At 46.9% G+C, this 27,329-nt stretch overlaps 1 protein-coding gene and 1 pseudogene across 1 annotated transcript; one reads left to right on the top strand and one right to left on the bottom strand.

Annotated features, from left to right (window-relative positions):
- Positions 1–27,329, top strand: part of LOC139265773 (interferon-inducible GTPase 5-like) — a 50,870-nt pseudogene that overhangs the window by 244 nt on the left and 23,297 nt on the right.
- On the bottom strand, positions 135–18,963 carry LOC139265774 (interferon-inducible GTPase 5-like). Its single transcript, XM_070883167.1, has 2 exons — positions 18,850–18,963; positions 135–5,725 (listed from the first exon to the last, which is right to left on the bottom strand). The coding sequence occupies exon 2, from the start codon at positions 5,716–5,718 to the stop codon at positions 4,528–4,530; it is 1,191 nt and encodes a 396-aa protein (XP_070739268.1). The 5' UTR covers positions 5,719–5,725; positions 18,850–18,963; the 3' UTR covers positions 135–4,527.

Here is a 27,329-nt window from a genome sequence, read left to right as displayed (position 1 = left end):
CACCCAATCCCGGGATCTCTCACACGGTGTGAGCCGCACGGAATTACACCTCGCCCCGGCCAACCCTTTATAGAGTTCACTGTGGAACGGACAACTCAAGGCAAAGGTTTCTGGAATAAGTTCTCTTTACTTAAATTCAACAAAAGATTACAAGTAAGCATCCAATAGTACTGTTACACACAGTGATCCCGGTTTAACAATAAGCAGGCTCAGGTCTATTCCTTTACTTAAAACTCAAGTGATCATAAGTAAAAACTCACACGTACTGACACCAACGAGTGGTCGGTTCGGCGGTGACTAGACGTGGCTCTTTAACGGGCAACTGACCAGGTTGCCTTTCGACTGAAGCAGTACTCAATGACCTTTCGTAGCACTGTTTTATACCCCCAAAAACCTGGGCAGTCCCTTTGTGTGTACATGTTTCATCCAGCACGGGTAATGGCCGACGTTGGTTTTTCCCTCTTCTCCCAATTAATCATTCAGGGATTGCAAGGGGCGTTCCTCCAATCAAATTCCCCCATTGTTCAGTTATTCATAATAGTTTGCAGAAGAGCAATAAACCATATGGTCACATCATGCATCGTTACCTTGTATTTTTTTTGCAGAATTCCCAAGGTATGTGTTCTTCCATTAGCCCCCAAATGTCTCATATATTGACCATTGGAGACGCTGTATATGTACATATGAAATAGGAGCAGGAGCAGGCCATGCAGCCCCTCAAGCCTGCTCCGCCATTTAATATGATCATGGCTGATCCGATCATGGACTCGGGTCCACTTCCCTGCCCACTCTCCATAACCCTTTATTCCCTTATCGTTTAAGAAACTGTCTATTTCTATCTTAAATTTATTCAATGTCCCAGCTTCCACAGCTCTCTGAGGCAGAAAATTCCACAGATCCACAACCCTCTGAGAGAAGAAATTTCTTCTCATCTCAGTTTTAAATGGGCAGTCCCTTATTCTGAGATTATGCCCTCTAGTTCTAATCTCCCCTATCAGTGGGAACATCCTCTCTGCATCCTCCTTTCAAGGCCCCTCATAATCTTATATGTTTCGATAAGATCACCTCTCATTGAGTAGAGGCCCAACCTACTCAACCTTTCCTCATAAGTCAACCCCCTCATCTCTGGAATCAACCTTGTGAACCTTCTCTGAACTGCCTCCAAAGCAAGTATGTCCTTTCGTAAATATGGAAACCAAAACTGCACGCAGTATTTCAGGTTAGGCCTCACCAATATCTTATATAGCTGTAGCAAGACTTCCCCGCTTTTGTACTCCATCCCCTTTACAATAAAGCCCAAGATTCCATTGGCCATCCTGATCACTTGCTATACCTGCATACTAACCTTTTGTGTTTCATGCACAAGTATCCCCAGGTCCTGCTGTATTGCAATTTTTCTCCATGTAAATAATAATCTGGAACTTCATCTCAGTTAAAAGGGATTTGTTTATCGAGTGTACCCCATGCACTAACAACCAGATGTTCTGTCCCCATCTGCCATCGAACACAGCTTTTGAAATATCGCAATCACAAAACAGCTCACAAGTTAACAGGCACTTTTGCTCAACACAAATTATATTGTTTTACGTGAGGCATATTGGTCAATGAAATTTGGTCAACTTTAAGCTAACTTTCACACAATCTTACCGTCCACCCTCAAGTGACTGCAACCAAATTTTGGGTCACAAGCACTTACACTTTGTCTTCGTTGTCTTCTTTCTTCGGTGTCTTCTACAACAGCTTGGCAAACTCCTGTTGCCTGCGTTGCCTGTTAACACGGCAGGTTATCAACAGATACAACACAATTACCAACTGAACAACGGCTAGAACGTGGGAGATAATCCTTATCCAAGGATGAACCTCAATATCCCAGTGGGCCAAATCATTACCCCAGTATTCTCTTTATCTGCTTGGCATGTCTCAAAATTCATGGTAATTTTCCTCAGAACCCTTTCCTCCGTATTTTCCCCACTTCGGGATCAAAATCTGACATAGCTGCCTGTAGGTGGGGCAGACTGTGGGACATCCGGGTGCGTCACCAATGGTTGTGCGGCTGCCCTTCTAAATGAACCCACCGTACTGCCCTTCCCATGGCCGCAGAATAGATGGGCCAAAGTCTGTCAGTAAAATCTGCCAGGAATTCATTGGGGCCCTGCTCTATGTCTGCTATGGCCATAAAAGGATCCCTTTTACCAGCCCACAATGCTTGAGCAATTCACACTTTGAAGCCTCATAACTGCCTCCAGCTGCGGAAGGCTGCCGAACACTCCTGGACTGAGAGTTAAAAGCAACAGACCTTTTCCTCATCATCCAAGCTGTTCAAGGCAGCTATTGTACCTCGAAGCAGCGCCTTTGGGGATCTTCCCCCTGCTCCAACCTTTCACATCACTGGCCATTTTCCACAAGTTCTCTATCCAGTGCCCCCAGGATTCCTACATCCGCCCCATCAGCCGGCGTCTGGCATCATTTTTGATGCATCGCAACGATAGGCGGGGTCCGAATTCCCTCTGGTGAGCCATGTTCTGGTCCCTTGTATAATTTCGCTTCACCTTCATCACATCCCTCAGCGCTCTCTCCATTTTCCTGTCCTTCTGACCGAGGGGACATTGCACGCACAATGCCCCTTTGTGTACACACATTATCCTCCAACTCCTTACTCTTCCTTTTGTACTCTGTGAAATCCCCCTTAGCACTCGTTCTTCTGAAAACTGTTTCTGAGCAACCCTATGTGTGTCTTTCAGGTCCTCATTAACTCTTACTGCCTGTTCTGTGCGATGCCTCTGATCTGCTTCCTTCATGGCCCACATATCACACTGATTCTGATTATTAATACACTGACTCTCGAGGTACTGTTCTTTATTGCACCTTCTCTCCTTTTCCTTCTCAAACTGTTTCTCCAGCTTTCCTTTCTTTCCTATAATCCTTCTTACTTCTCTCTCTCTCTTCCTCTAAATTCCTTTAAAAGTCAGTTTATTACCGCTTCCTTCTCGATAATTTTCCCGTCCCTATCTTCTATCTCCTTTCGCAACCTAATCTTCGTACACGCAACATTCTTAACTTGCCTCGGATATGCTAACAACCAGAGAGCCTTCATTTTTCTGGACTAGCGCGCAGACCCTTGTGTCCACTGTTCGGCCTCACAAACCGGATCATCACTGTCTATAATGACTGGTACCCACCCCTCCCTGAGAGGTAACGTCTCCATCACATTACTTAAAACTCAAGTGATCATCAACAGAAACCCACGTACTAACACCAACGAGTGGTCAGTTCAGCGGTGACGAGACGTGGCTCTTTAACTGGCAACTGATCAAGTTGCCTTTTGACTGCAGCAGTACCCAATGTCCTTTTGTGAGGCATATTGGTCAATTAGATTTGGTCAACTTTAAGCCAACATTCACAGAACCTTACAACTTAAGAGACCAAATCTAGGGATCCATTACACTGTGACCATCTTCCATCCGGACATGTCATGGTGCCATCTTGTCATTGGTGAAGTAGGATCGGGCAGTGGTGTCAATAGTCATTGTGATGTTACCGATGATGCAGGTTGGTTGCGTTGTCAAGTCATTGTGATGTTACCGATGATGCACGTTGTTTGCGTTGTCAATAGTCACTCAGAACGAGGGTAGAGGGGGGCCAAACTGTCCTCTAAACAAACCATGATAACAGCTAGAAGGGAGACATTTTACTTGAACAGTGAAGTTACAGAGTGGAGCACACAGATTGCTGTGTGAAGGAAGGGCTCCTCTTTTCCCCTCTTGCAGTTTTCCTCCCCAGTGAGCAGGATGCAGAAATAATGCTTACACGGTGTATGCTGTAGAGAGTATGATGTGCCGGTGGTTTATCTGAGACAGCCAGGTTAGGAATACAGGAAGTCATACAAGACAGGTATATTCCTGTCCAAAAGGTGGGTGGCTCAGTCTCGGGCCCATTCTGACTTGGTGCCCTTTCTGTTGGGACTCGTCCTTCTCATATTCAACACATATTGCAGGGCGATATGATAGAAATGTTTTAAAATGGTGAAAGATGGGTTGGGTAGATAGAAGCAGACTGCTTCCATGGGTTGAAGGGTCAAGACGAGGAGCCAGAGATACAAGAATGTAAGATATTTAGAACAGTGACCAAGCAAAATGTCTTTACACAGAGCGTTGTGAGGCTGTGGAATCACTCCCAGTGTTAGTGGTTGGGGCACTAAGTTCTGTAGTGACAAGTGGTCCTTGTGCTTTTATCCAAGGCAGGCCTCAGCCCAGTCATTTGCTCCAAATGTTGCTGCAATGATTCGAGAGCTGCAGGTATCAGGGAGCAGCAGTAAACAGTAAATAAAATCTAAATGCGAGCAAGTATCAATTGTTTATCTTCATCTATTGCTACTTCAATAACTGTGCCTGGATATCCGATCAGGCCCACCATAGAGAATGAGTTTGACACCCTGCAGGTAAATCTGTCACATTCTAGATGAAACATCACTACAGTCTCTACAAACTGAGGAGTAATGTTGACAGGCCTGGTGTACAGGGGATCATGTCAATCTGATCCAAGTGCACTCTTCATCAGCTGTTGTACAGCTTCCGAACGGTCTTCCAGTGAATCCTTCAGTGACTTGTAAGTAAAAGCAAAGGACGACACTGCCCCAAAGATAGAGAGGGTCACCGGATTGAAGCTGTAATTGACCCCAGCTATCATGCAAGTGACGATGGTGATACCCAACAGCACCCTGGGAATTACTGGTGGTATCTTGCTTGGCACTCGATGATTCATTTCCATTTTCAGAACTGAAGTGGGCTTACTGACTTTGCTGGCCAGGCTTTGCAGAAACTTGTCATTGAGTCCCACCTGTTTCTGGAGGTAGATCAGCCCAGCAACTGTCAACACAAAGCCTGTAATGGAAGACAACCCTGGCATTGGCACTGGCACTGCACCCAGTGCTCCAGCGAGAACAGCCATCAGCCAGACTCTCTTCTTCAACATCCTTATTTTGGCTTCTATAATTTCCAGCATAATCTTTGGGAGTGAGAGCGAGAAAGCATTTGATTTTATACTGTGGAGATTAATGACGAGGCTGGACTTTAAGTCAGGAAAGTCATATTTGTCCAGGTCAAAACTAGAGATCAGAAAAATGGCTGGTGGTGTAACTCCAACACTTTGGAAGTTGCTGACACAGTCCCTGAGGATTGTCCTCCGCCCTTCACTAAAGTCAACACCTTGCATGCTCAGTGCATGGGCATCATTGTCTATCTTGGACCGCACATAGTACAACTCCTTGCCCTGTTCTTGAATCCTTTTGGCAAGCTCTGCGTCATTCTCTCTGAATCGTGACTGGGACACAACGATGAAAAAGTCATAGCTTTCAAACTTCACCTTCTTTAGGTAATTATTGATTTCAAAACCAAAGGAATTTGTTCCGGGAAGATCCCAGAGATGAACATTAGACAGAGCTCGATAGGGATATCTGGTTGGCTCCATCCCGGTTTCTTCATTCCCAGTTGGAGCAGCTCCCTCATCTTCACTCCGAAGACCTCTCATAGCATTGATGAAGGTGGATTTCCCCGAGCCCACATCACCCATCACTGCGATGTTCAGCTGCATGTTGTCTAAATTGCCTGACCTCCTCTTTATCTGAAGAATCACTGCTTCCAAATCACCAGCGCTATACATAGATCGCAGGTTCCTGCTCTCCTCAGCAGTGAAGAACTTGGAGAGTGTAGACTGGACCATTTGATCTCTGAAAAAAACATCAATGCACAAATGTTACACATCAGGAATGTGCACTGTTTGGGTCTCCTTATCTAACGAAGGATATAGTTGCCTTGGAGGCGGTACAATGGGGGGGTCACCAGATTGATTCCTGGGATGAGAGGGCTGTCTTATGAGGAGATATTTTTAGAATGGGTCTATAGTCTCTGGAGTTTAGAAGAATGAGAGGTGATCTCATTGAAACATACAAGATTCTGAAGGGGATTGACTGGGTAGATGCTGAGTGGTTGTTTCCCCCGGGCAGGAGTGTCTAGAACTAGGGGGCACAGTCTCAGGATAAGGGGTAGGCCATTTAGGACAGAGGTAAGGAGGAATTGCTTCACTGAGGGTTGTGAATCTTTGGAATTCTCTGCCCTAGAGGGCTGTGGATGCTGAGTCTGTGAATATTTTCAAGGCCGAGATGGATGGATTTTTGGAGTCTAGGGCAATCGGGGGATATGGAGATCGGGCGGGAAAGTGGAGTTGAGGTCAATGATCAGCCATGATCTTATTGAATGTTGGAGCAGGCTGGAGTGTTGAGCAGATATAATGAGGAATGTTCAGGAGGGCAGAATTTGAGGAGCACAGACATCTTGGGGGGGTTGTGAGGTTGACAAAGATTACAGAATAGGGAAGGGCAAAGCCATGGAGTAATTTGTAAACAAGGATGAGAATTTTGAAATTGAGGCGTTGTTTAATCGGGAGCCAATGTAGGTCAGAAAGCACGGAAGCGATGGGTAATTGTGACTTGGTGCAAGTTAGGACACGGGCTGGTCAGTTTTGGATGACCTCAAGTTTACATCGTGTAGAGTATGGGAGGCCAGCCAGGAGTGAGTCGGACTAGTCAAGTCTGGAGCTAACAATCATAAATGAGTGTTTCAGCAGCAGAAGAGCTGAGGTAGGGGCTGAGGCGGGCAATGTTACGGAGGTGAAAACAGGCGGTTTTTGTTATGCTGCAGATATGTGGCTGGAAACTCATTTTAGGTTCAAATATGACACCAACGTTGCAAACAGTCTTGTTCACCCTCAGCTTGATGCGAGGGAGAAGGATGGAGTCAGTGGTTAGGAAATGCAGTTTGTGGCGAGGACCAAAGATAATGGCTATGGTCTTCCCAATATTTAATTAGAGAAAATTTCTGCTCATCAAGTACTGGATATCGGACAAGCAATCTGACAATTTAAATACCAGGCAGGGGTCGAGAGAAGTGGTAGAGCTGGGTGTCATCAGCGTTCATTTGGAAACAGACTTTCGGATAATATAGCCAAGGAGGAACATGGAGATGAGAAATAGGAGGGGACCAAAGACAGATCCTTGGTGAACACCAGAGGTAATGATGCGAGGGTGGGAAGGGAAGCCATTGTATGAGATTTTCTGGCTACGATTAGATAGGTAAGACTGGAACCAGGCGAGTGCAGTCCCACCCAGCTGGACATTGGTGGAGAGGCGTTGGAGGAGGATGGAGTGGTCAACTGTGTCAAAGGCTGCAGACAGGTCCAGAAGGACGAGGAGGGATAGTTTACCTTTGTCACAGTCACAAAGGATGTCATTTGTGACTTTGATGAGAGCCGTTTTAGTACTGTGGCAGGGGCGGAAACCAGATTGAAGGGATTCAAACATTGAATTCATGGAAAGATGGTCACAGATTTGGGAGGCAACAACACGTTCAAGTACTTTGGACAGGAAGGAGTTTAGCGATGGGGCGATAGCTAGCGTGCAAAGTGGGGTCAAATGTTGTTTATTTTTGAGGAAACGGGTGATGACAGCAGGTTTGAAGGAGAGGGGAACAGTACCTGAGGAGAGAGAACCGTTAACAATGTCGGCTAACATGGGAGACAAAAGAGAAGTTGGGAGGTCAGCAGTTTAGTGGGAATAATTACTACTCGGGGGATCAAGGGGTATGGCGAGAAAGCGGGAAGAGGGTACTGAGGTTGCATGTTCAGCCATGAACTCATTGAATGGTGGTGCAGGCTAGAAGGGTCGAATGGCCTACTCCTGCACCTATTTTCTATGTTTCTATTAATAGATTCAAGGGAGCAGGAAGTAGGTGTTATGGACAAGATGAGCTTGGAGAGATCCAGAGCAGAGAGCAAAGAGAAACTAGAGAAAGATGGGAGTTTAGGACGAGGGCAGGTGGGAGCCTCAGATGAAGTTTGGTCCGGTGGGCTCGGGGAAGGAAGGGAACTCGCAGAGGCAGTTGATCGGATGTTCTTAATCTTTGAGACAAAGAAGTCCATGAGCTCCTCACACTTGTTGTTGGAGGTGAGTGTGGTGGAGATAGGGGAGAGGGGTTTAAGGAGACAGCAGTAGAAAATAGGAGTGGGGGTTATTTTTGCAATCCAGAATGATCCTGCAATAATGAGCAGTTTTTGTAGACGAGTAGGAACCGATAATGCGGGAGCAGGAGGCTCAAGGCCGATACAAGGCCAGCGGCATTCGGAGGAGGAGCTGTCAGGAGCAGCGAGCTGGTGCAGAGTCAGAAAGCAAAATAGAAGTAAAAATAAATTGAAGTGTGATGTCACAGTCAAATGGGTAAGTGATTGGCGAGTATTTTTTCTTTTTCTTTTTTTTCCATATCAGTAGGAAACCTTTGGCATTGTTGCCAAATTAAGTTAATCTAAGGGTTAAGTCATGACAAGAGAGCCCAGACCAATGTCATGCTCCTCTTGTGCTATGTGGGAAGTCAGGGACACTTCCAGTGTCCCTGGCTACTATGTGTGTCCAGCTGCAGCTCCTGTTAGACCACATTGCGGCACTGGAGCTGCACATGGACTCACTCCGGAGCACCCGCAATGCTGAGGATGTCGTGGACAGCACATTTAGTGAGCTAGTCACACCGCAGGTAAAGGTTATACAGGCAGATAGTGAATGGGTGACCGTTAGGAAGAGCAAGGGAAGGAAGGTAGTGCAGGGTCTCCTGTGGTCACCTCCCTCCAAAACAGATACACCATTTTGGATACTGTTGAGGGAGGTGGCTTATCAGGGGAAGGCAGCAGCAGCCAAGTTCATGGCACCAGGGGCGACTCTGCTGCACAGAAGGACAGGAAAAAGAGTCGGAGAGCTACAGTAAAGGGGATTCTATTGCAAGGGGAATAGTTAGGCATTTCTGCGGCCACAAACGAGACTCCAGGATGGTATGTTGCCTCCCTGGTGCAAGGGTCAAGGATGTCTCTGAGCGGCTGAAGGGCATTCTGGAGGGGGAGGGTGAACAGCCAGCTGTCGTGGTGCATAAAGGTACCAATGATCTAGGTAAAAAATGGGATGAGGTCCTCCAAGCTGAATTTAGGAGTTAAATTAAAAAGTAGGACCTCAAAGGTAGTAATCTCAGGATTGCTACCAGTGCCACGTGTTAATCAGAGTAGGAATAGCAGGATTGTTCAGATGAATATGTGCCTTGAGTAATGGTGCATGGGGGAGTGATTCAAATTGCTGGGATATTGGAACCGGTTCTAGGAGAGGTGGGACCAGTACAAACCAGACAGTATGCACCTGGGCAGGACCGGAACCAATGTTCTAGGTGGAGTGTTTGCTCGTGCTGTTGGGAAGGGCTTAAACTAATATGGCAGGGGGATGGGAATCTATGCAGGGAAGCAGAGGGAAGTAAAAAGGGGGCAGAAGCGAAAAGTAAGAGTGGCGGGCAGAGAAATCAAGGGCATAAAATCAAAAAGGTCCACATTACAACATAATTCTAAAAGGACAAAGAGTGTTAAAAAACAAGCCTGAAGGCTCTGAGTCTCAATGCGAGGAGCATTTGTAATGAATTAACTGCGCAGATAGCTGTTAACGGATATGATGTAATTGGGATTACGGAGACATGGCTTTAGGGTAACCAAAGCTGGGAACTCAACATCCAGGATAATTCAATATTCAGGAAGGACAGACAGAAAGGAAAAGGAGGTGGGGTAGTGTTGCTGGTGAAAGAGGAGATTAATGCAATAGTAAGGAAGGACATTGGCTTGGATGATGTGGAATCTATATGGGTCGAGCTGCGCAACACCAAAGGGCAGAAAGCGTGAGTGGGATTTGTGTACAGACCAGCAAACAGTAGTAGTGCAGTTGGGGATGGCATCAAATAGGAAATTAGGGATGCGTGCAATAAAGGTACAATCTATAGTCTACATATAGATTGGGCGAACCAAACTATGTCGAGGAACCAAGTAGAGAGCAGGCCATCCAAGACTGGGTCTTGTGTCATGAGAGAGGATTAATTAGCAATCTGTTCCCTTGGGGAACAGCGACCATAATATGGTAGAATTCTTCATTAAGATGAAGAGTGACACATTTAATTCAGAGACTAGGGTCCTGAACTTAAAGAAAGGTAACTTCCATGGTATGAGACGTGAATTGGCTAGGATAGACTGGCGAATGATACTTAAAGGATTGACGATAGATAGGCAATAGCAGACATTTAAAGATCACATGGATGAACAACAACAATTGTACATCCCTGTCTGGCGTAAAAATAAAACGGGGAAGGTGGCTCAACCGTGGCTAACAAGGGAAATTAGGGAGAGTGTTAAATCCAAGGAAGAGGCATATAAATTGGCCAGAAAAAGCAGCAAACCTGAGGACTGGGAGAAATTTAGAATTCAGCAGAGGAGGACTAAGGGTTTAATTAGGAAGAGGAAAATAAAGTATGAGAATAAGCTTGCAGGGAACATAAAAACTGACTGCAAAAGCTTCTGAAGATATGTGAAGAGAAAAAGATTAGTGACGACTAATGTAGGTCACTTGCAGTCAGAATCAGATGAATTAATAATGGGGAACAAGGAAATGGCAGACTAATTGAACAAATACTTTGGTTCTGTCTTCACTAAGGAAGACACAAATAACCTCCCGAAAATATTAGGGGACCGAGGGTCTCGTGAGAAGGAGGAACTGAGGGATATCTTTAATAGTCAGTAAATGGTGTTAGGGAAATTGATGGGATTGAAGGCCAGTAAATCCGCAGGACCCTTACAATCTGCATCCCAGAGTACTTAAGGAAGTGGCCCTAGAAATAGTAGATGCATTGGTGGTCATTTTCCAACATTCCATGGACTCTGGATCAGTTCCTATGGATTGGAGGGTAGCTAATGTAACCCCACTTTTTAAAAAAGGAGGGAGAGAGAAAACAGGGAATTATAGACCGGTTAGCCTGACATCGGTAGTGGGAAAAATGCTGGAATCAATTTTTAAAGATATAATAGCAGCACATTTGGAAAGCAGTCACAGGACCCAAGTCAGCATGGATTTATGAAAGGGAAATCATGCTTGACAAATCTTCTAGAATTTTTTGAGGATGTAACTAGTAGAGTGGATATGGAAGAAACATAGAAACATAGAAAATAGTTGCAGGAGTAGGCCATTCGGCCCTTCGAGCCTGCACCACAATTCAATAAGATCATGGCTGATCATTTCCTCAGTATCCCTTTCCTGCTTTCTCTCCATACCCCGTGATACCTTTAGCCATAAGGGCCATAGCTAACTCACTTTTGAATATATCCAATGAACTGGCATCAACAATTCTCTGCAGTAGGGAATTCCACAAGTTAACAACTCTCTGAGTGAAGAAGTTTCTCTTCATCTCAGTCCTAAATTACCTACCCCTTATCCTAAGACTGTGTTCTCTGGTTCTGGACTTCCCCAACATCGGGAACATTCTTCCCGCATCTAACCTATCCAGTCCTCTCAGAATCTTATATGTTTCTATGAGATCCCCTCATCCTTCTAAACTCCAGTGAATAAAGGCCCAGTTGATCCAGTCTCTCCTCATATGTCAGTCCAGCCATCCCGGGTATCAGCCTGGTGAACCTTCGCTGCACTCCCTCAATAGCAAGAATGTTCTTCCTCAGATTAGGGCACCAAAACTGAACACAATATTCCAGGTGAGGCCTCACCAAGGCCCTATACAACTGCAGTAAGACCTCCCTGCTCCTATACGCAAATCTCCTAGATATGAAGGCCAACATACCATTTGCCTTCTTCACCACCTGCTGTACCTGCTTGCCAACTTTCAATGACTGATGAACAATGACACCCAGGTCTCATTGCACCGCCACTTTTCCTAATCTGCCGCCATTCAGATAATAGTCTGCCTTCGTGTTTTTGCCCCCAAAGTGGATAACCTCACATTTATCCACATTATACTGCATCTGCCATGTATTTGCCCACTCACCTAACCTGTCCAAGTCACCCTGCAGCCTCTTAGCGTCCTCCTCACAGCTCACACCGCCACCCAGTTTAGTGTCATCTGCAAACTTGGAGATATTACACTCAGTTCCTGCATTTAACTCATTAATGTATATTGTAAAGAGCTGGGGTCCCAGCACTGAGCCCAGCTGCACCCCACTAGTCACTGCCTCCCATTCTGAAAAGGGCCCGTTTATCCCAACTCTCTGCTTCCTGTCTGCCAATCAGTTCTCTATCCACATCAGTACATTACCCCCAATGCCATGTGCTCTGATTTTGCACACTAATCGCTCATGTGCGACCTTGTCAAAGGCCTTTTGAAAGTCCAAATACACCACATCCACTGGTTACATCCTCAAAAAATTCCAGACGATTTGTCAAGCATGATTTCCCTTTCACAAATTTATGCTGACTTGGACCGATGCTGTCACTGCTTTCTAAATGCGCTGCTATTTCGTCCTTAATAATTGATTCCAACATTTTCCCCACCACTGATGTCAGGCTAACCAGTCTATAATTACCCGTTTTCTCTCTCCCTCCTGTTTTAAAAAGTGGTGTTACATTTCCTACCCTCCAGTCCATAGGAACTGATCCAGAGTCGATAGACTGTTGGAAAATGATCACCAATGCATCCACTATTTCTAGGGCCACCTCCTTAAGTACTCTGGGATGCAGATAATCAGGCCCCGGGATTTATCGGCCTTCAATCCCATCAATTTCCCCAACACAATTTCCCACCTCATAAAGATATCCTTCAGTTCCTCCTTCTCACTAGACCCTCGGTCCCCTAGTACATCCGGAAGGTCATTTGTGTCTTCCTTTGTGAAGACAGAACCAAAATATTTGATCAATTGGTCTGCCATTTCTTTGTTCCCCATTATTAATTCACCTGAGTCCGACTGCAAGGAACTTCCATTTGCCTTCACTAATCTTTTTCTCTTCACATATCTATAGAAGGTTTTGCAGTCAGTTTTTATGTTCCCAGCAAGCTTCCTCTCGTCCTCTATTTTCCCCTCCTAATTAAACCCTTTGTCCTCCTCTGCTGAATTCTAAATTTCTCCCAGTCCTCAGGTTTACTGCTATTTCTGGCCAATTTATATGGATTTATATGCCTCTTCCTTGGATTTAACACTCTCCCTAGTTTCCCTTGTTAGCCACAGTTGAGCCACCTTCCCCGTTTTATTTTTACTCCAGACAGGGATGTACAACTGTTGAAGTTCATCCACGTGATCTTTCAATGTTTGCCATTGCCTATCCACCGTCCACCTTTTATGTATCATTTGCCAGTCTATTCTAGCCAATTCGCGTCTCATACCGTCGAAGTTAGCTTTCCTTAAGTTTAGGACCCTGGTTTCTGAATTAACTGTGTCACTCTCCATCTTTATAAAGAATTCTACCATATTATTGTCACCCTTCCCCAAGGGGCCTCGCACAACAAGATTGCTAATTAGTCCCTTTCATTACACATCACCCAGTCTAGGATGGCCAGGTCTCCAGTTGGTTCCTTGACATATTGGTCAAGAAAACCATCCCTAATACAGTCCAGGAAATCCTCCTCCACCACATTGCTACCAGTTTGGTTAGCCCAATCTATATGTAAATTAAAGTCGCCCATGATAACTGCTGTACCTTTATTGCACACATCCCTTATTTCTTGTTTGATGCTGTCCCCAACCTCACTACTACTGTTTGGTGGCCTGTACACAACTCCCACCAGCGTTTTCTGCCCTTTGGTATTCCGCAGCTCCACCCATACCGATTCCAGTTCATCCAAGCTAATGTCTTTCCTTACTAATGCATTAATTTCCTCTTTAACCAGCAATGCCACCCGCCTCCTTTTCCTCTCTTCCTAAATGTTGAATACCCCTGGATGTTGAGTTCCCAGCCTTGGTCACCCTGGAGGCATGTCTCTGTGATGTCAATTACATCATATCCATTAACTGCTATCTGCGCAGTTAATTCGTCCACCTTTTCCGAATGCTCCTCGCATTGAGGCACAGAGCCTTCAGGTATGTCTTTTTAACACACCTTGCCCTTTGAGAATTTTGCTGTAATGTGGCCCTTTTTGTTTTATGCCTTGGGATTCTCTGCCTTCCAATTTTACTATTCTCCTTTCTATCTTTTGCCTCTGTCTCCCTCTTGTTTCCCTATGCCTCCCTACATAGGTTCCCATCCCCTTGCCATATTAGTTTAACTCATCCCCAACAGCACTAGCAAACACTCCCCCTAGGACATTGGTTCTGGTCCTGCCCAGGTGCTGACCGTCCAGTTTTACTGGTTCCACCTCCCCCAGAACCAGTTCCAATGCCCCAGGAATTTGAATCCCTCCCTTCTGCACCACTGCTCAAGTCACGTATTCATCTGAGCTATCCTGTGATTCCTACTCTGACTAGCACGTCACACTGGTAGCAATCCTGAGATTACTATTTTTGAGGTCCTACTTTTTAATTTAGCTCCTAGTTCCCTAAATTCATCTCGGAAGACGTCATCCCGTTTTTTACCTATATCGTTGGTACCTATGTTCACCACGACAGCTGGCTGTTCACCCTCCCTTTTCAGAATGTCCTACACCCGCTCCAAGACATCCTTGACCCTTGCACCAGGGAGTCAACATACCATCCTGGAGTCTCGGATGCGGCCGCAGAAACGCCTATCTATTACCCTTACAATTGAATTCCCCATCACTACAGCTCTCCCATTCTTTTTCCTGCCCTCCTGTGCAGCAGCGCCACCCACAGGTGCCATCATCCTGGCTGCTGCTGCCCTCCCCTGATGAGTCATCCCCCTCAACAGTACCCAAAGCGGTGTATCTGTTTTGCAGGGGGATGACCGCAGGGGATCCCTGCACTACCTTCCTTGCACTGCTTTTCCTGCTGGTCTTCCATTCCCTATCTGGCTGTGTACCCTTGACCTGCGGTGAGACCAACTCACTAAATGTGCTATTCACGTCATTCTCAGCATTCTCTTGAGTATTGGACAAACACAGAAACCCATTCCCATGTTTGAAAGTCTCCAAATCAAAAGCACTGAGAAATCTACACCCAGCACAGGGTGTCTGTGCTCTCAATCTGATTGGATTGGGTTCCCCTGTAGGTGTTCAGAGCATGCCTTAATTGTTTAAAAACCTCATTAACATATTTAAATAAGGGTCCTACACTTCTGTAAATTGGGCTGTCCCATTCCATGATTCGCCAGGTAATAAACTCACTCAGCAACTCGTGGTGCTAAAGGTTTATGGCTCAGCCTCCTTCCAGGCAACATGAGCATCGTCTGTCGTATTAGGCACCCTGCTGCCCACATGGCAGACAGGTCACAAAAGTAAAAGCCCATGGGATCCAGGGCAAAGTGATCTGTTGGATCCAAAATTGGCTCAGAGGCAGGAAGCAGTGTGTATTGTTTGATGGGTGTTGTTGTGACTGGCAGACTGTTTCCAGTTGGTTTCCACAGGGCTCAGTACTAGGTCCCAAAGGTATTCTATAAGGTGCCACATAAAAGGTTACTGTACAAGATAAAAGTTGACGGGGTTGGGGATAATATGTTAGCATGGCTGGAGGATTGGCTAACGAACAGTAAACAAGAGAGTCAGGATGAATGGGTCATTTTCCGGTTGGAAAATAGTGACTAGTGGGGTGCCGCAGGGATCGGTGCTGGGTCCTCAACTATTTACAACCTGTATTAATGACTTGGATGAAGGGACCAAGTATAATGTAGCCAAGTTTGCTGATGATAAAGATAGGTGGGAAAGCAAATTGTGAGGAGGACATGAAAAATCTGCAGAGGGATATAGACAGGATAAATGAGTGGTCAATAAACTTGCAGATGGCATATAATGTGGGAAAATGTGAGGTCATCCACGTTGGCAGAAAAAATAGAAAAGCAAATTACAATTTAAATGGAGAAAAATTGCAAAGTGTTGCAGTACAGAGGGAGCTGGGGTCCTTGTGCATGAAACACAAAGGGTTAGCATGCAGGTACAGCAAGTAATCAGGAAGGTAAATGGGACGTTGGCCTTTATTGCAAGGGGGATAGAGTATAAAAGCAGAGAAGTCCTGCTACAACTGTACAGGGTATTGGTAAGGCCACACCTGGAGTACTGCGCATAGTTTTGGTCTCTGTATTTAAGGAAGGATATCCTTGCATTGGAGTCTGTTCAGAGAAGGTTCACTAGGTTGAAAATAGGTTGAGTAGGTTGGCCCTCTGTTCATTGGAGTTCAGAAGAATGAGAGGTGAACTTATCGAAACATATAAGGTAATGAGTGGGCTCGACAAGGTGGATGCAGAAAGGATATTTTCACTCATTGGGGAAACTAAAACTCGGGGACATAATCTCAGAATAAGGGGCCGCCCTTTTAAAACTGAGATGAAAAGTAATTTGTGTTCGGAGGGTTGTAAATCTATGGAATTCTCTGCCCCAGAGAGCTGTGGAGGCTGGGTCATTGAATATATTTAAGGCGGAGAGAGACAGATTTTTGATAAGGCAGTAAAGGGTTATGGGGAGCAGGCAGGCAAGTGGTACTGAGTCCATGATCAGATCAGCCATGATCTTATTGAATGGCAGAGCAGGCTCGAGGGGCCGGAGGGCCTACTCCTGCTCCTATTTCTTATTTCCTGTGTCCCTTGGTTTTTGTGGTTATATATCAATGATTTACACTTGAATGTAGGGAGTAGGATTAAGAAGTTTGCAGATGATACCAAAGTCGGCTGTGTGGTTGATAATGAAGAAGAAAGCTGTAGACTGTAAGAAGATATCAATGAACTGGTCAGATGGGCAGAACAGTGACAAATGGATTCAATCCGGAGAAGTGTGAGGTAATGCATTTGGCAAGGGCTATCATCGTAGGCAGTCCCTCGAAACGAGGATGACTTACTTCCACGCCGAAAAGGGATGAGTTCACCGGTGTTTGCATGATATTCCAGGTCCCGAACTACATCCTGAAGGGTGGAAGATGCCTGTGCGTGGATTTTTTTAATGTGTGGTGGCTGTTGCACCCCAGCCACCACATGGGCTTGACAGAGCTTGGTCTTGGTCCAGTGGCAAGGATTAACCAGGACAACTAGAAACCTACTCTGCTGCACGGACCTAGTGCGCACACATATTGCAGTGTGGGCTGGCCCCGTGCTACCCCCGAGTCCCGAACTCTCGCCTCTTCTGGGCCCCGATCACGTCCCTTTATGATCTCTTGCCGCTCCTTCGCCTCGACCGCGCTGCTCCTGTTGTCCCTGCCTGCACTGCAGTCAGCCATCGCTCTCCTGCAGCAGCACGCGCTGCTCCCTGCAGTGGCATGCCGCCGCACGTTACTCCCTCTAATGGCCCCGGCCTGCTGATGGTCTTGTAGGCCGGGACCGCGCATTATATGACTGTGTGGCTCGCTCGGCCATTTCAGAAGCAGTTTAAGAGTCAACCACATTGCTGTGGGTCTGGAGTCACGTGTCGGCCAGACTGGGTCAGTGTGGTAGATTTTTAGGGAGGGCTAACAAGGCAAGGGAATACACTGTGGTAGGACACTGAGAAGTGTGGAGGTACAAAGGGACCTTGGCGTGCATGTCCATAGATCCCTGAAGGTAGCAGGCAAGGTAGATAAGGTGGTTAAGAAGGCATATGGAATATTTGCCTTTATAACCGAGGCATAGAATACAAGAGCAGGGCGGTTATGCTTGAACACTATTTAGGCCACAGCTGGAGCACTGTTTGCAGTTCAGGTCACCACATTACAGGAAAGATGTGTTTGCACTAGAGAGGGTACAGAGTTTTCGAAGGATTTTGTCTGGACTATAATATTGAAGAGGAATAATGAGGAATGGCCCTTGAGCCAGCCCTGAGTGCCTGTCCTCTGTGCTCATTGACCTTTCCTGGTGCTGCTACAAAATGTATCCCCAGTGTGTACATTCGGAGCAGGAAGGCAGCGCTGCAAGGATCTCCTTCGATCTTTAACCAACAATCCTACCGCACCAATGAACATCTGACCCCGGACCCTCGCTCCTCGGGGACCCCAGACCCTCCCCCTCCTCGGGGACCCCGGACCCTCCCCCTCCTCGGGGACTCCAGACCCTCCCCCTCCTCGGGGACCCCGGAACCTCCCCTCACCTCCTCGGCGATCCGGACCCTCCCCTCCCCGGGGACCTGGATCCACTTCTGTTCCAGCTCAGTGACCCAGTACATGAGATTATTTTACTGCAAGATAAAGCAACCTGCATTAATAAAATGCTCCTTTACTGCCTCACTGAGTATTAATATCTTGGGTGCAAAGTATGTCCCACTCCTCCTCAGCTTTAAATGGCTGCAGATTGAAAGGGTCAGTTTGCAAAAGGCCCAATGATGACACCTTGTACCCTGCCCCCACTCTGTGTCCCACTTCAGATACTGAACACCACTTTCACTGGGTCTGGGCTTCAGAATTGTGATGGCACCAGTTATTAAACTAATTCATTACACAGGATATACAGCACAGAAACAGGACATTCGGCCCAATCAGTCCATGCTGGCGTTTATGGTCCTCTCGAGCCTCCTCCCGTCTTTCCCCTCTAACTATCAGCATAACCCTCTATTCCCTTCCGCTCATGTTTATCTAGCCTCTCCTTAAATGTATCGATACTAATTGCTCCAACCACTCCCTGCGGTGGTGAGTTCCACATTCTCCCCACTCTCTGGGTAAAAAGTTTCTTGGGAATTCCGAGGGATTTCTTGGTGACTATTTTATACTGATGGCCTCTAGTTTTGCTCCTCCCCACAAGTGGAAACCCTCTCTGTGTATTTACTCTATCGAAACTTTTCATAATTTTAAAGACCTCTATCAGGTCACCCCTCAGCCTCTCTCTCCAAGGGAAAAGAGACCCAGGCTGTTCACCTTCCCTGCTGGGTATAACTTGCAGACACAGACATTCAACCCTCAGAGACCTGTGGCTGGCCCGACCAGCGAGACAGGGGTTGTATTGGAGGTACTTACATTGTGTAGTTCCTTCACTGCCTACAATCTCTGTTTCTCTTCAGGTTCAGAATGTGTTTGAAACACCAACTCCTGAACTTGGGATGTTTCTGTGAGGGTTCGGCAGCTGCAAGAGGTTCCTGTGAAACTGAAACTGAATGTCAAGGGGCGGGCCTTTGATGGGAATGGGGGAGGGGTGTGTAACAAGGGCAGGCAATGAACTTTATTCCAACTGGAGGTGAAGTTCGAGTCAATACAGAGACAGCAACAGAACAACTCACTGCAAACACTTCACACAACCTTCACAATCCCTCAGCGTGTTCCCAGAGAAGTGCCCAGACCCTGATCATTGTCAGATGTTGGGCTGTCTCCAGCATACCCGGTTTTAAATGGGAATGTTGCAGTGGCTGTAGTACCAATAACCTGCACCAGGTGGTGCTATCCAGCTATCAGAAATTACTTGCCAGCAAGCACCGTTACTGAAGTTTCATCAGGACATGAGGGACAGGAAGAGGCCATTCGGCCCCTCTGGCCTGCTCCACCATTCAGTTCGATCTTGGAGAGGAAGGCCATTTAAATGCGGTGGGATTGGATCAGTTATGTGGGTCGGAGAAATTCTGTTGACCATATTTTTTGGGGTAGGTTTTGGTGGAGTGTCTCTCTGCCTCATTTTCCTTTCCATAACATCTCGTGCTGCACAGGTTATGCCAGGAAAAGTCCAGGCCAAAGCACAGGTCAAAACAAGAGCTTGACAAGTATTCGTTCAATAGTTTCAGTTTTAAGAAAAGAGAAAAGCAACAACAGCTTGTATTTATGTAGCGCCTTTAACATAGTAAAAGGGCCCAAGGCGCTTCACAAGAGCGGCACCCAACGCAGTTTGACGCTGAGCCACATAAGGAGCTATTGGGGCAGATGACCAAACGCTCGGTCAAAGAGGGAGGTTTTAAGCAGCGTCTTAAAGGAGGAAAGAGAGATAGAGAGGTGGAGAGGGTTAGGGAGGGAATTCCAGAGCTTGGGGCCGAGGCAACAGAAGGCACGGCCACCGATGGTGGAGCGATTATAATCAGGGATGCTTAAGAGGGCAGAATTAGAGGAGTGCAGATATCTTGGAGGGTTGGGCTGGAGGAGATTACAGAGATACGGAGGGGCGAGGCCATGGAGGGATTTGAAAACATGGATAAGACTTTTAAAATCAAGGCATTGTTTGACTTGGAGCCAATGTAGGTCAGGGAGCACAGGGGTGATAGGGGAACGGGACTTGGTGCAAGTTAGGACACAGGCAGCAGAGTTTTGGATGACCTCAAGTATACATAGGGTAGAACATGGGTGGCCAACCAAGAGTGCATTTGAATAGACCAGTCCAGAGGTCGCAAAGGCATGGATGAGGATTTCAGCAGCAGATGAGAGGGGTGATGCAGACTTTGTAATGAGGGAGGAGGAGTGTGAAATATTAGATGAGATAACTATAGTGAGGGAGGAAGTATTAAGGGACCTAGCAACTTTGAAAGTGGATAAATCCCCAGGTCCGGATGAAATGTATCCCAGGCTATTGAGAGAACAAAAGAGGAAATAGCAGAGGTTCTGAGCATCATTCTCCAGTCCTCTCTAGCTACAGGTGTGGTGCCAGAGGACTGGAAGATTGCTAAGGTAGTACCCTTGTTTAAAAAGGGAGAAAGGGATACACCGAGTAATTAGAGGCTAGTCAGCCTAACCTCGGTGGTGGGAAAATTATTGGAAAAAATCCTGAGGGACAGGATAAATCTTCATTTAGAAAGACCTGGATTAATCAAGGACAATCAGCATGGATTTGTCAAGGGAAGGTCGTGTCTGACTAACTTGATTGAATTTTTCGAGGAGGTAACCAGGAGGGTCAATGAGGGCAGTGTGTGTGATGTCGTGTATATGGATTTTAGCAAAGCTCTTGATATGGTGGCACATGGCAGACTGGTCATGAAAGGTTACTGCACAAGATAAAAGTTCACTGGGTTGGGGGTAATTTATTAGCATGGATAGAGGATTGACTAACCAACAGAAAACAGAGAGTCGGGATAAATGGTTCATTTTCTGGTTGGCAACCAGTAACTAGTGGGGTGCCGCAGGGATCAGTGCTGGGACCCCAACTATTTACAATCTATATTAACGACTTGGAAGAAGGGACTGAGTGTAACATAGCCAAGTTTGCTGATGATACACAGATGGGAGGAAAAGCAATGTGTGAGGAGGACACAACAAATCTGCAAAAGGACATAGACAGGCTAAGTGAATGGGCAAAAATTTGGCAGATGGAATATAATGTTGGAAAGTATGAGGTCATGCACTTTGGCAGAAAAAAATCAAAGAGTAAGTTATTATTTAAATGGAGAAAGATTGAAAAGTGCTGCAGTACAGCGGGACCTGGGGGTACTTGTGCCTATAAAAGTCCGGGAGCAGGGAAGCAAAAAGAAGTAGAAAGAAATCAAAAGGTGACGTCACAGCCAAGCGAGTAAGTGATTGGCTGGTGATTGGTAAGTAGTTTTTCTTTTTCTTTCTTTATCAGTAAGTAACATTTAGCATTGTTGCTGCCAAATTAAGTGTATCTAAGGGTTAAGTCATGGCAGGACGGCTTGGACACATGTTATACTCCTCCTGTACTATGTGGGAACACGCTTCCGGTGTCCCTGATGACTACGTTTGCGGAAAGTGTATCGGCCTGCAGCTCCTGAGAGACCGCATTGCGGCACTGGAGCTGCGGGTGGATTCACTCTGGAGCATCCACGATGCTGAGAATGACGTGAATAGCACGTTTATTGAGTTGGTCTTGTAGAGTCCTTAAACAATACAACAAATGCACACGAGGCACATTCTATGGACAAGGTCACTCTATGACCTGAACCTTTATTCACAGGACCAAGAAGTGATGATCCTCCGTGGGACCCTCCTTTTTATATACCTGGATGACCAGGTGAGGAGTGTCTCCCACAAGTTCACCCCCTGTGGTCAAGGTGTGCATTTATACGTATATACAGTATTGCAGTGTTGTTACATAAAGGTTACATACATGACATCACCTCCCCCCCCCCCCCCAACATCTTATTGGGATCATAAGTTAAGTCTCTCAGGTGGTCTGTGCTCTCTCGTGGAGCGCCGCAGTTGGGGCTCTGGCTGTTGAACCTTGGCCTGCGTGTCTGTCCCCTGTGGTGATTCCGGGATGACCGCAGGGACTGTGCATGCTGCTGAATGTTCTTGTTGCTCATTCACTGGCGGTGGTGTGAATACCATCTCATGATCTTCCTCAGGTTCCTCAGTGTTCATGCTGAACCTTTTTTTTACTTGGTCCAGATGCTTGCAGCATATCTTCCCATTGTTAAGTTTAACCACTATGAACCTATTCCCCTCTTTGTCTATTACAGTACCCTCAAGCCATTTGGGCCCCAAAGCGTGATTGAGAACAAATACGGAGTCATCAATTTCTATACATCTCCCCCTTGACTCATTTTGGGACTGGCGTTTTCCCTCAAGAATGTCGGACAGGACTGGATGAATGAAGGACAGCCGAGTTTTGAGTGTTTGTTTCATAAGTAGCTCCGCGGGCGGGATCCCCGTGAGCGAGTGCGGTAGGGACCTATAGGCCAGCAGGAGGTGTGATAGGCGGCATTGAAGGGAGGGTCCTTGAATGCCTTGTTTTATGATTTGGACCGCATGTTCCACCTGGCCATTGGAGGCCGGCTTGAATGGTGCCGTCTTGACATGGTTGATGCCATTACCCGACATGAATTCCCGGAATTCGTAGCTGGTGAAACATGGGCCGTTATGGCTAACAAGGATGTCCGGCAAGCCGTAGGTCGCTAAGACCGCATGTAGACTCTCCATGGTGGTGAATGTCGTGCATAAATTCAAAATTATGCACTCAATCCATTTCGAGTACGCATCAACCACAATGAGAAACATTTTTCCCATGAACGGGCCCACGTAGTCTGCATGAATACATGACCATGGCCTGGTGGGCCAGGGCCACGGGCTGAGTGGGGCCTCCCTGGGGACATTGCCCAGCTGAACACACGTGCACCAGCGAACACAGTGTTCCAGGTCTGTGACCGGGCAATGGCCTTCATCAGCACAATGCCTGGGTGCTCGCTGTGGAGTTCCCTGATGAATGCTTCCCTGCCCTTCTGAAGCAAGACTACCTGGCTATCCCATAGTAGGCAGTCGGCTTGGATGGAGAGCTCATCCATCCGTCTGTGAAACGGTCTGACCTCCTCAGGGCATGCACCGTGTGCAGGCGCCCAATCCCCAGTCAGGGCACATTTCTTAATCAAGGATGGGAGGGGATCTCTGTTGGTCCAGTATTTGATCTGGCGGACTGTGATGGGGGAGCCTGTGCTGTCAAAGGCATCAACGGCCATGACTATCTCAGCGCTTTGCTCCGCTGCCCCCTCAGTGGTGGCCAGTGGCAGCCTGCTGAGCGCGTCAGCGCAATTCTCAGTGCCGGGCCGGTGCGGCTGGTGTAGTCATACGCAGTGAGCCCATCGTTGAATGCGAGCTGATGCATTGGCATTGACAGCCTTACTGTCTGACAGCAGGGATGTTAACGGCTTGTGGTTCGTTTCTAATTCGAACTCCAGCCAAAAAGGTACTGATGTATCTATTTCACCCCATAGGCACATGCGAGTGCTTCCTTCTCAACCATCCCATATGCCCGTTCAGCTTGAGAGAGCGACCTGGAGGCATAAGCCATAGGTTGGATTTGGTCCTCAGCATTGCCCTGCTGCAACACGCACCCAACTCCATAGGACGAAGCATCACATGTCAGAACCAATTTCTTACAGGGGTTGTACAGGGTCAACAACTTATTTGAACAAAGTAGGTTCCACGCCCGATTGAAAGCCCATTCCTGACATTCCCCCCCCAAAACCAATCGCAACCCTTACACAGGAGCACATGTAGCGGCTCCAACAATGTGCTTAAGTTCAGCATAAAGTTCCCGAAATAGTTCGAGTCCCAGAAATGAGCGCAACTCCGATGTGTTGCAGGGTTTGGGTGCTTGTCGAATTGCCTTCGTTTTGGATTCGGTTGGCTTGCTGTCATGAACTGGAAATGGGGCGATGTCAATGCAATTTCTTCTGTGGAGTGAGTATCATGCTCACAGGTCCTGGACAAATTTGACTCATTATTTCAACCTGGCATCGGCACTTTCATGGGGGCCAAGGTAGTGATTCACATAAACCCGGACGCCAGGCCAGTACACCACAAGGCCAGAGCGGTGCCGTACGTCATGCGAGAAAAGATAGAATGCGAATTGGACCGCATGCTGAGGGAAGGCATCATCTCACCAGTCGAATTCAGTGACTGGGCGAGCCCGATCGTGCCTGTGCTCAAGGCGGATGGGTCGGTCAGGATATGTGGCGATTGCAAGGCCACCATCAATCGGGTGTCACTCCAAGACCAGTACCAGCTACCGAGAGCGGAGGACCTCTTTGCGACGCTATCTGGTGGAAAACCTTTTTCAAAGTTGTACCTGACCTCCGCTTACATAACCCAGGAGCTGGCAAGTGAGTCGAAGAAGCTGACCACCATCATGACACACAAGAGGTTGTTTGAGTATAACAGATGTCCGTTCGGGATTCGTTCGGCCGCCATGAGCTTTCAGCAAAATATGGAAAGCCTCCTCGAGTCGATTCCAAGGACGGTGGTTTTTCAAGACGACATCCTCATCACGGGTCGCGATACTGAAGAACACCTCCACAACCTGGAGGAGGTGCAACGCAGACTGGACCAGGTAGGGCTGCGACTGAAAAAGGCGAAGTGCGTCTTCTTAGTGCCAGAGGTAGAATTCCTGGGGAGGAGGGTAGCAGCAGACGGGATCAGACCTACTGCGTCCAAAACGGAAGCAATCCAGAGAGCACCCAGACTCCGTAACACAACGGAGCTGCGTTCGTTCCTGGGGCTCCTGAACAATTTTGGGAACTTTCTTCCAAAATTAAGCACGCTGTTAGAGCCTTTACACGTGCTCCTACGCAAAGGTCATGATTGGGTCTGGGGGGACAGCCAGGAAAGGGCTTTTGATAGAGCACGCAATTTGTTATGCTCCAACAAACTGTTAACCGTGTAAGAAACTTCTTTTAATGTGCTATGCGTCGTGCTATGGGGTCGGGTGTGTGTTGCAGCATGTAAATGCTAATGGTCAGTTACAGCCGGTAGCTTATGCCTCCAGAAGTCTGTCCCAGACAGAAAGGAGCTACGGGATGGTGGAAAAGGAAGCGCTAGCATGTGAATATGCAGTAAAAAAAATGCACCAGTACCTGTTTGGCAGGAAATTTGAGCTTAAGACAGATCACAAACCCCTAACGTCCCTTTTGGCCGACAACAAGGCCATAAATGCGAATGCATTGGCCCGCATACAGAGGTGGGCACTCTCGTTAGCCGACTATGACTACACAATTCAGCACAGACCGGGCATTGAAAACTGCGCTGACGCACTCAGCAGGCTCCCACTAGCCACCACTGAGGGGGAAACTGAGCATGACGCTAAGATGGTCATGGCTGTTGAAGCTTTCGAAAGCAAAGGCTCACCTGTGACAGCCCGTCAGATTAAAGTCTGTACAAATAAAAACCCGCTACTGTCTTTAGTTAAGAAATGTGTCCTGAATGGGGACTTCCCAAACATCCATAGTAGCAAATTCTATGTTTTATTTCTCTCGGCATGAAAGTTAGAAGCTTAAGTGTCGGATTGACCACATCTTTTAACTGACCCTCAGCCTTGTCAGCTCTCTCTGAGTTCCTATTTCCTTCCTCTCGCTGAGCGTGACACTGCCTTCTACTTTCAGTGGCCTGAAATTGCAGGTACTCTATCGTGTTTGTAGCCGTTTCTTCCTGCGTTTTTCTCTCCTGCCCTTGTCAGCCTGTTCACTACGGCCTCTCTCTCTCCTGCCCTACTTTCTGATTCTTGTTTCTCCTTTTCTAAACACTCAACTTGCTCCGTGAGCATCTGAATTTGTTTCTGCATACATATTAACCAAATGGCTTTTCCATCGATTTCTTAAGTACACTACTACCCGTCCACTCTACCGCTTTATCATATGGACAGTCAGAGTGTAACAGTTATAGCACCCAGTGCTCAGAAAGGTTTACTTTTCCAAATATATATGAGGATATCCTGTTCTCCATCGCAGGTTTCTTGCCCTTAACCCTGTCCATAATTATTGTTCTAAACCTTGAACGTCCTGCCGCGGTCGTCATTTCTCTCGAGTGTTTAGTGTGCCCCGTGTCTCTATGACTCTCCCTTGAGTCGACCCGTGCGTTAAAACTCCCCGGTTCAGGTTGTTTCCCTTTGGACGGCAGGAACTTTTGCCAATAGTTCCTGCCGAGCCCGTTGATTAGCGGGTGATCCCACACAGACAGACCAAGGTCAGATAGATCTTCTCCTATGCCCAATGCACAGCGTCCCCAGTGGGATTACTGTGTAACCCGGCCGTGAGCGGATGCCACCCAGTTGGTCTTCCGAATTATACCGCGAACCACAAGCCCTACAACCCCCAAGTTCAGACACAAGGAGTTACTATGGATAGATTATAATTGACTCAGACAAAACGAAACGGTTCAGGTTGGTCAAAGATCGATTCCTTTTATTGCACTCACAAAACGACAACCCCTACTACTCTTGCTTATGGCTTAAATAGCAGATGACTGTGGTCATTAGCTTAAAACCTTAGACTAAATACCCACCCTGTCAGTTACACCAAATCAACCCCCTTCGCAGAATCCAAGCCTAGATAATTGAAACCCTTCTAACTAAACCTCTCTCCCGGTTTGGTCAGAACTCACATTTGGAAGCCTCCTCACACATACATCCGTTAGGCTGCGTCTTGGACACTTGCAGTTCCTCAGCAGCTGAACATGCTGGCGGTCTTGGGGATTTCCAGAGGTGTATGCTGGATATAATTACCAGCCCTTGTCATTGATTCACGTGGTCCTGTGTCCGTTCGACCCTGAAAACAAAACCATGCCGAACAGAGGAATGTGATGAGACCTAGTGAGTTACGTTCAAGCGAGGTACTCACGTCGGGCATTCCTGGAGAGTTGATAGACACGTAGCCACGTGGGAAACCTTGTTCTCGATGGTGGAGGAAAGTAAGCAACTGAATCTCCCAAAGTTCAGCATCTTTATACCCCATATAATACTCAAAACTGGCTGGGCGATTCCTTGTTATCGTGGTCGCAGAGGTGCTAGTTGGTCTTCCTGGTGACACCTCTGTCCTGGATTGGCCATCTCGATGAACACAATGGTTGGCCATTTCTGTAAATTAGCAGTTCTCGAAGTGCTAACTGTTTGTTGAGTTCTTGACTGCTCCTTCATTGAAAGAGTCCAGAGGTGTTACATTTGGCCTGCAAATCTCATTGTCCATCCAGACATCTCGGACCCATGGACAAAAGGTGATTTTCCACAAATCACACAAAAATCCAAATGAACAAGCCTTTGCCTTTCATGATGTCAGCGTTGAGACTGGTCCCATGACAACCCAAAA

Source organism: Pristiophorus japonicus, chromosome 6 (genome assembly GCF_044704955.1).
Source record: "Pristiophorus japonicus isolate sPriJap1 chromosome 6, sPriJap1.hap1, whole genome shotgun sequence".
NCBI classification, from domain to species: Eukaryota; Metazoa; Chordata; class Chondrichthyes; family Pristiophoridae; genus Pristiophorus; species Pristiophorus japonicus.
This window is presented reverse-complemented; position numbering and strand designations above follow the sequence as displayed.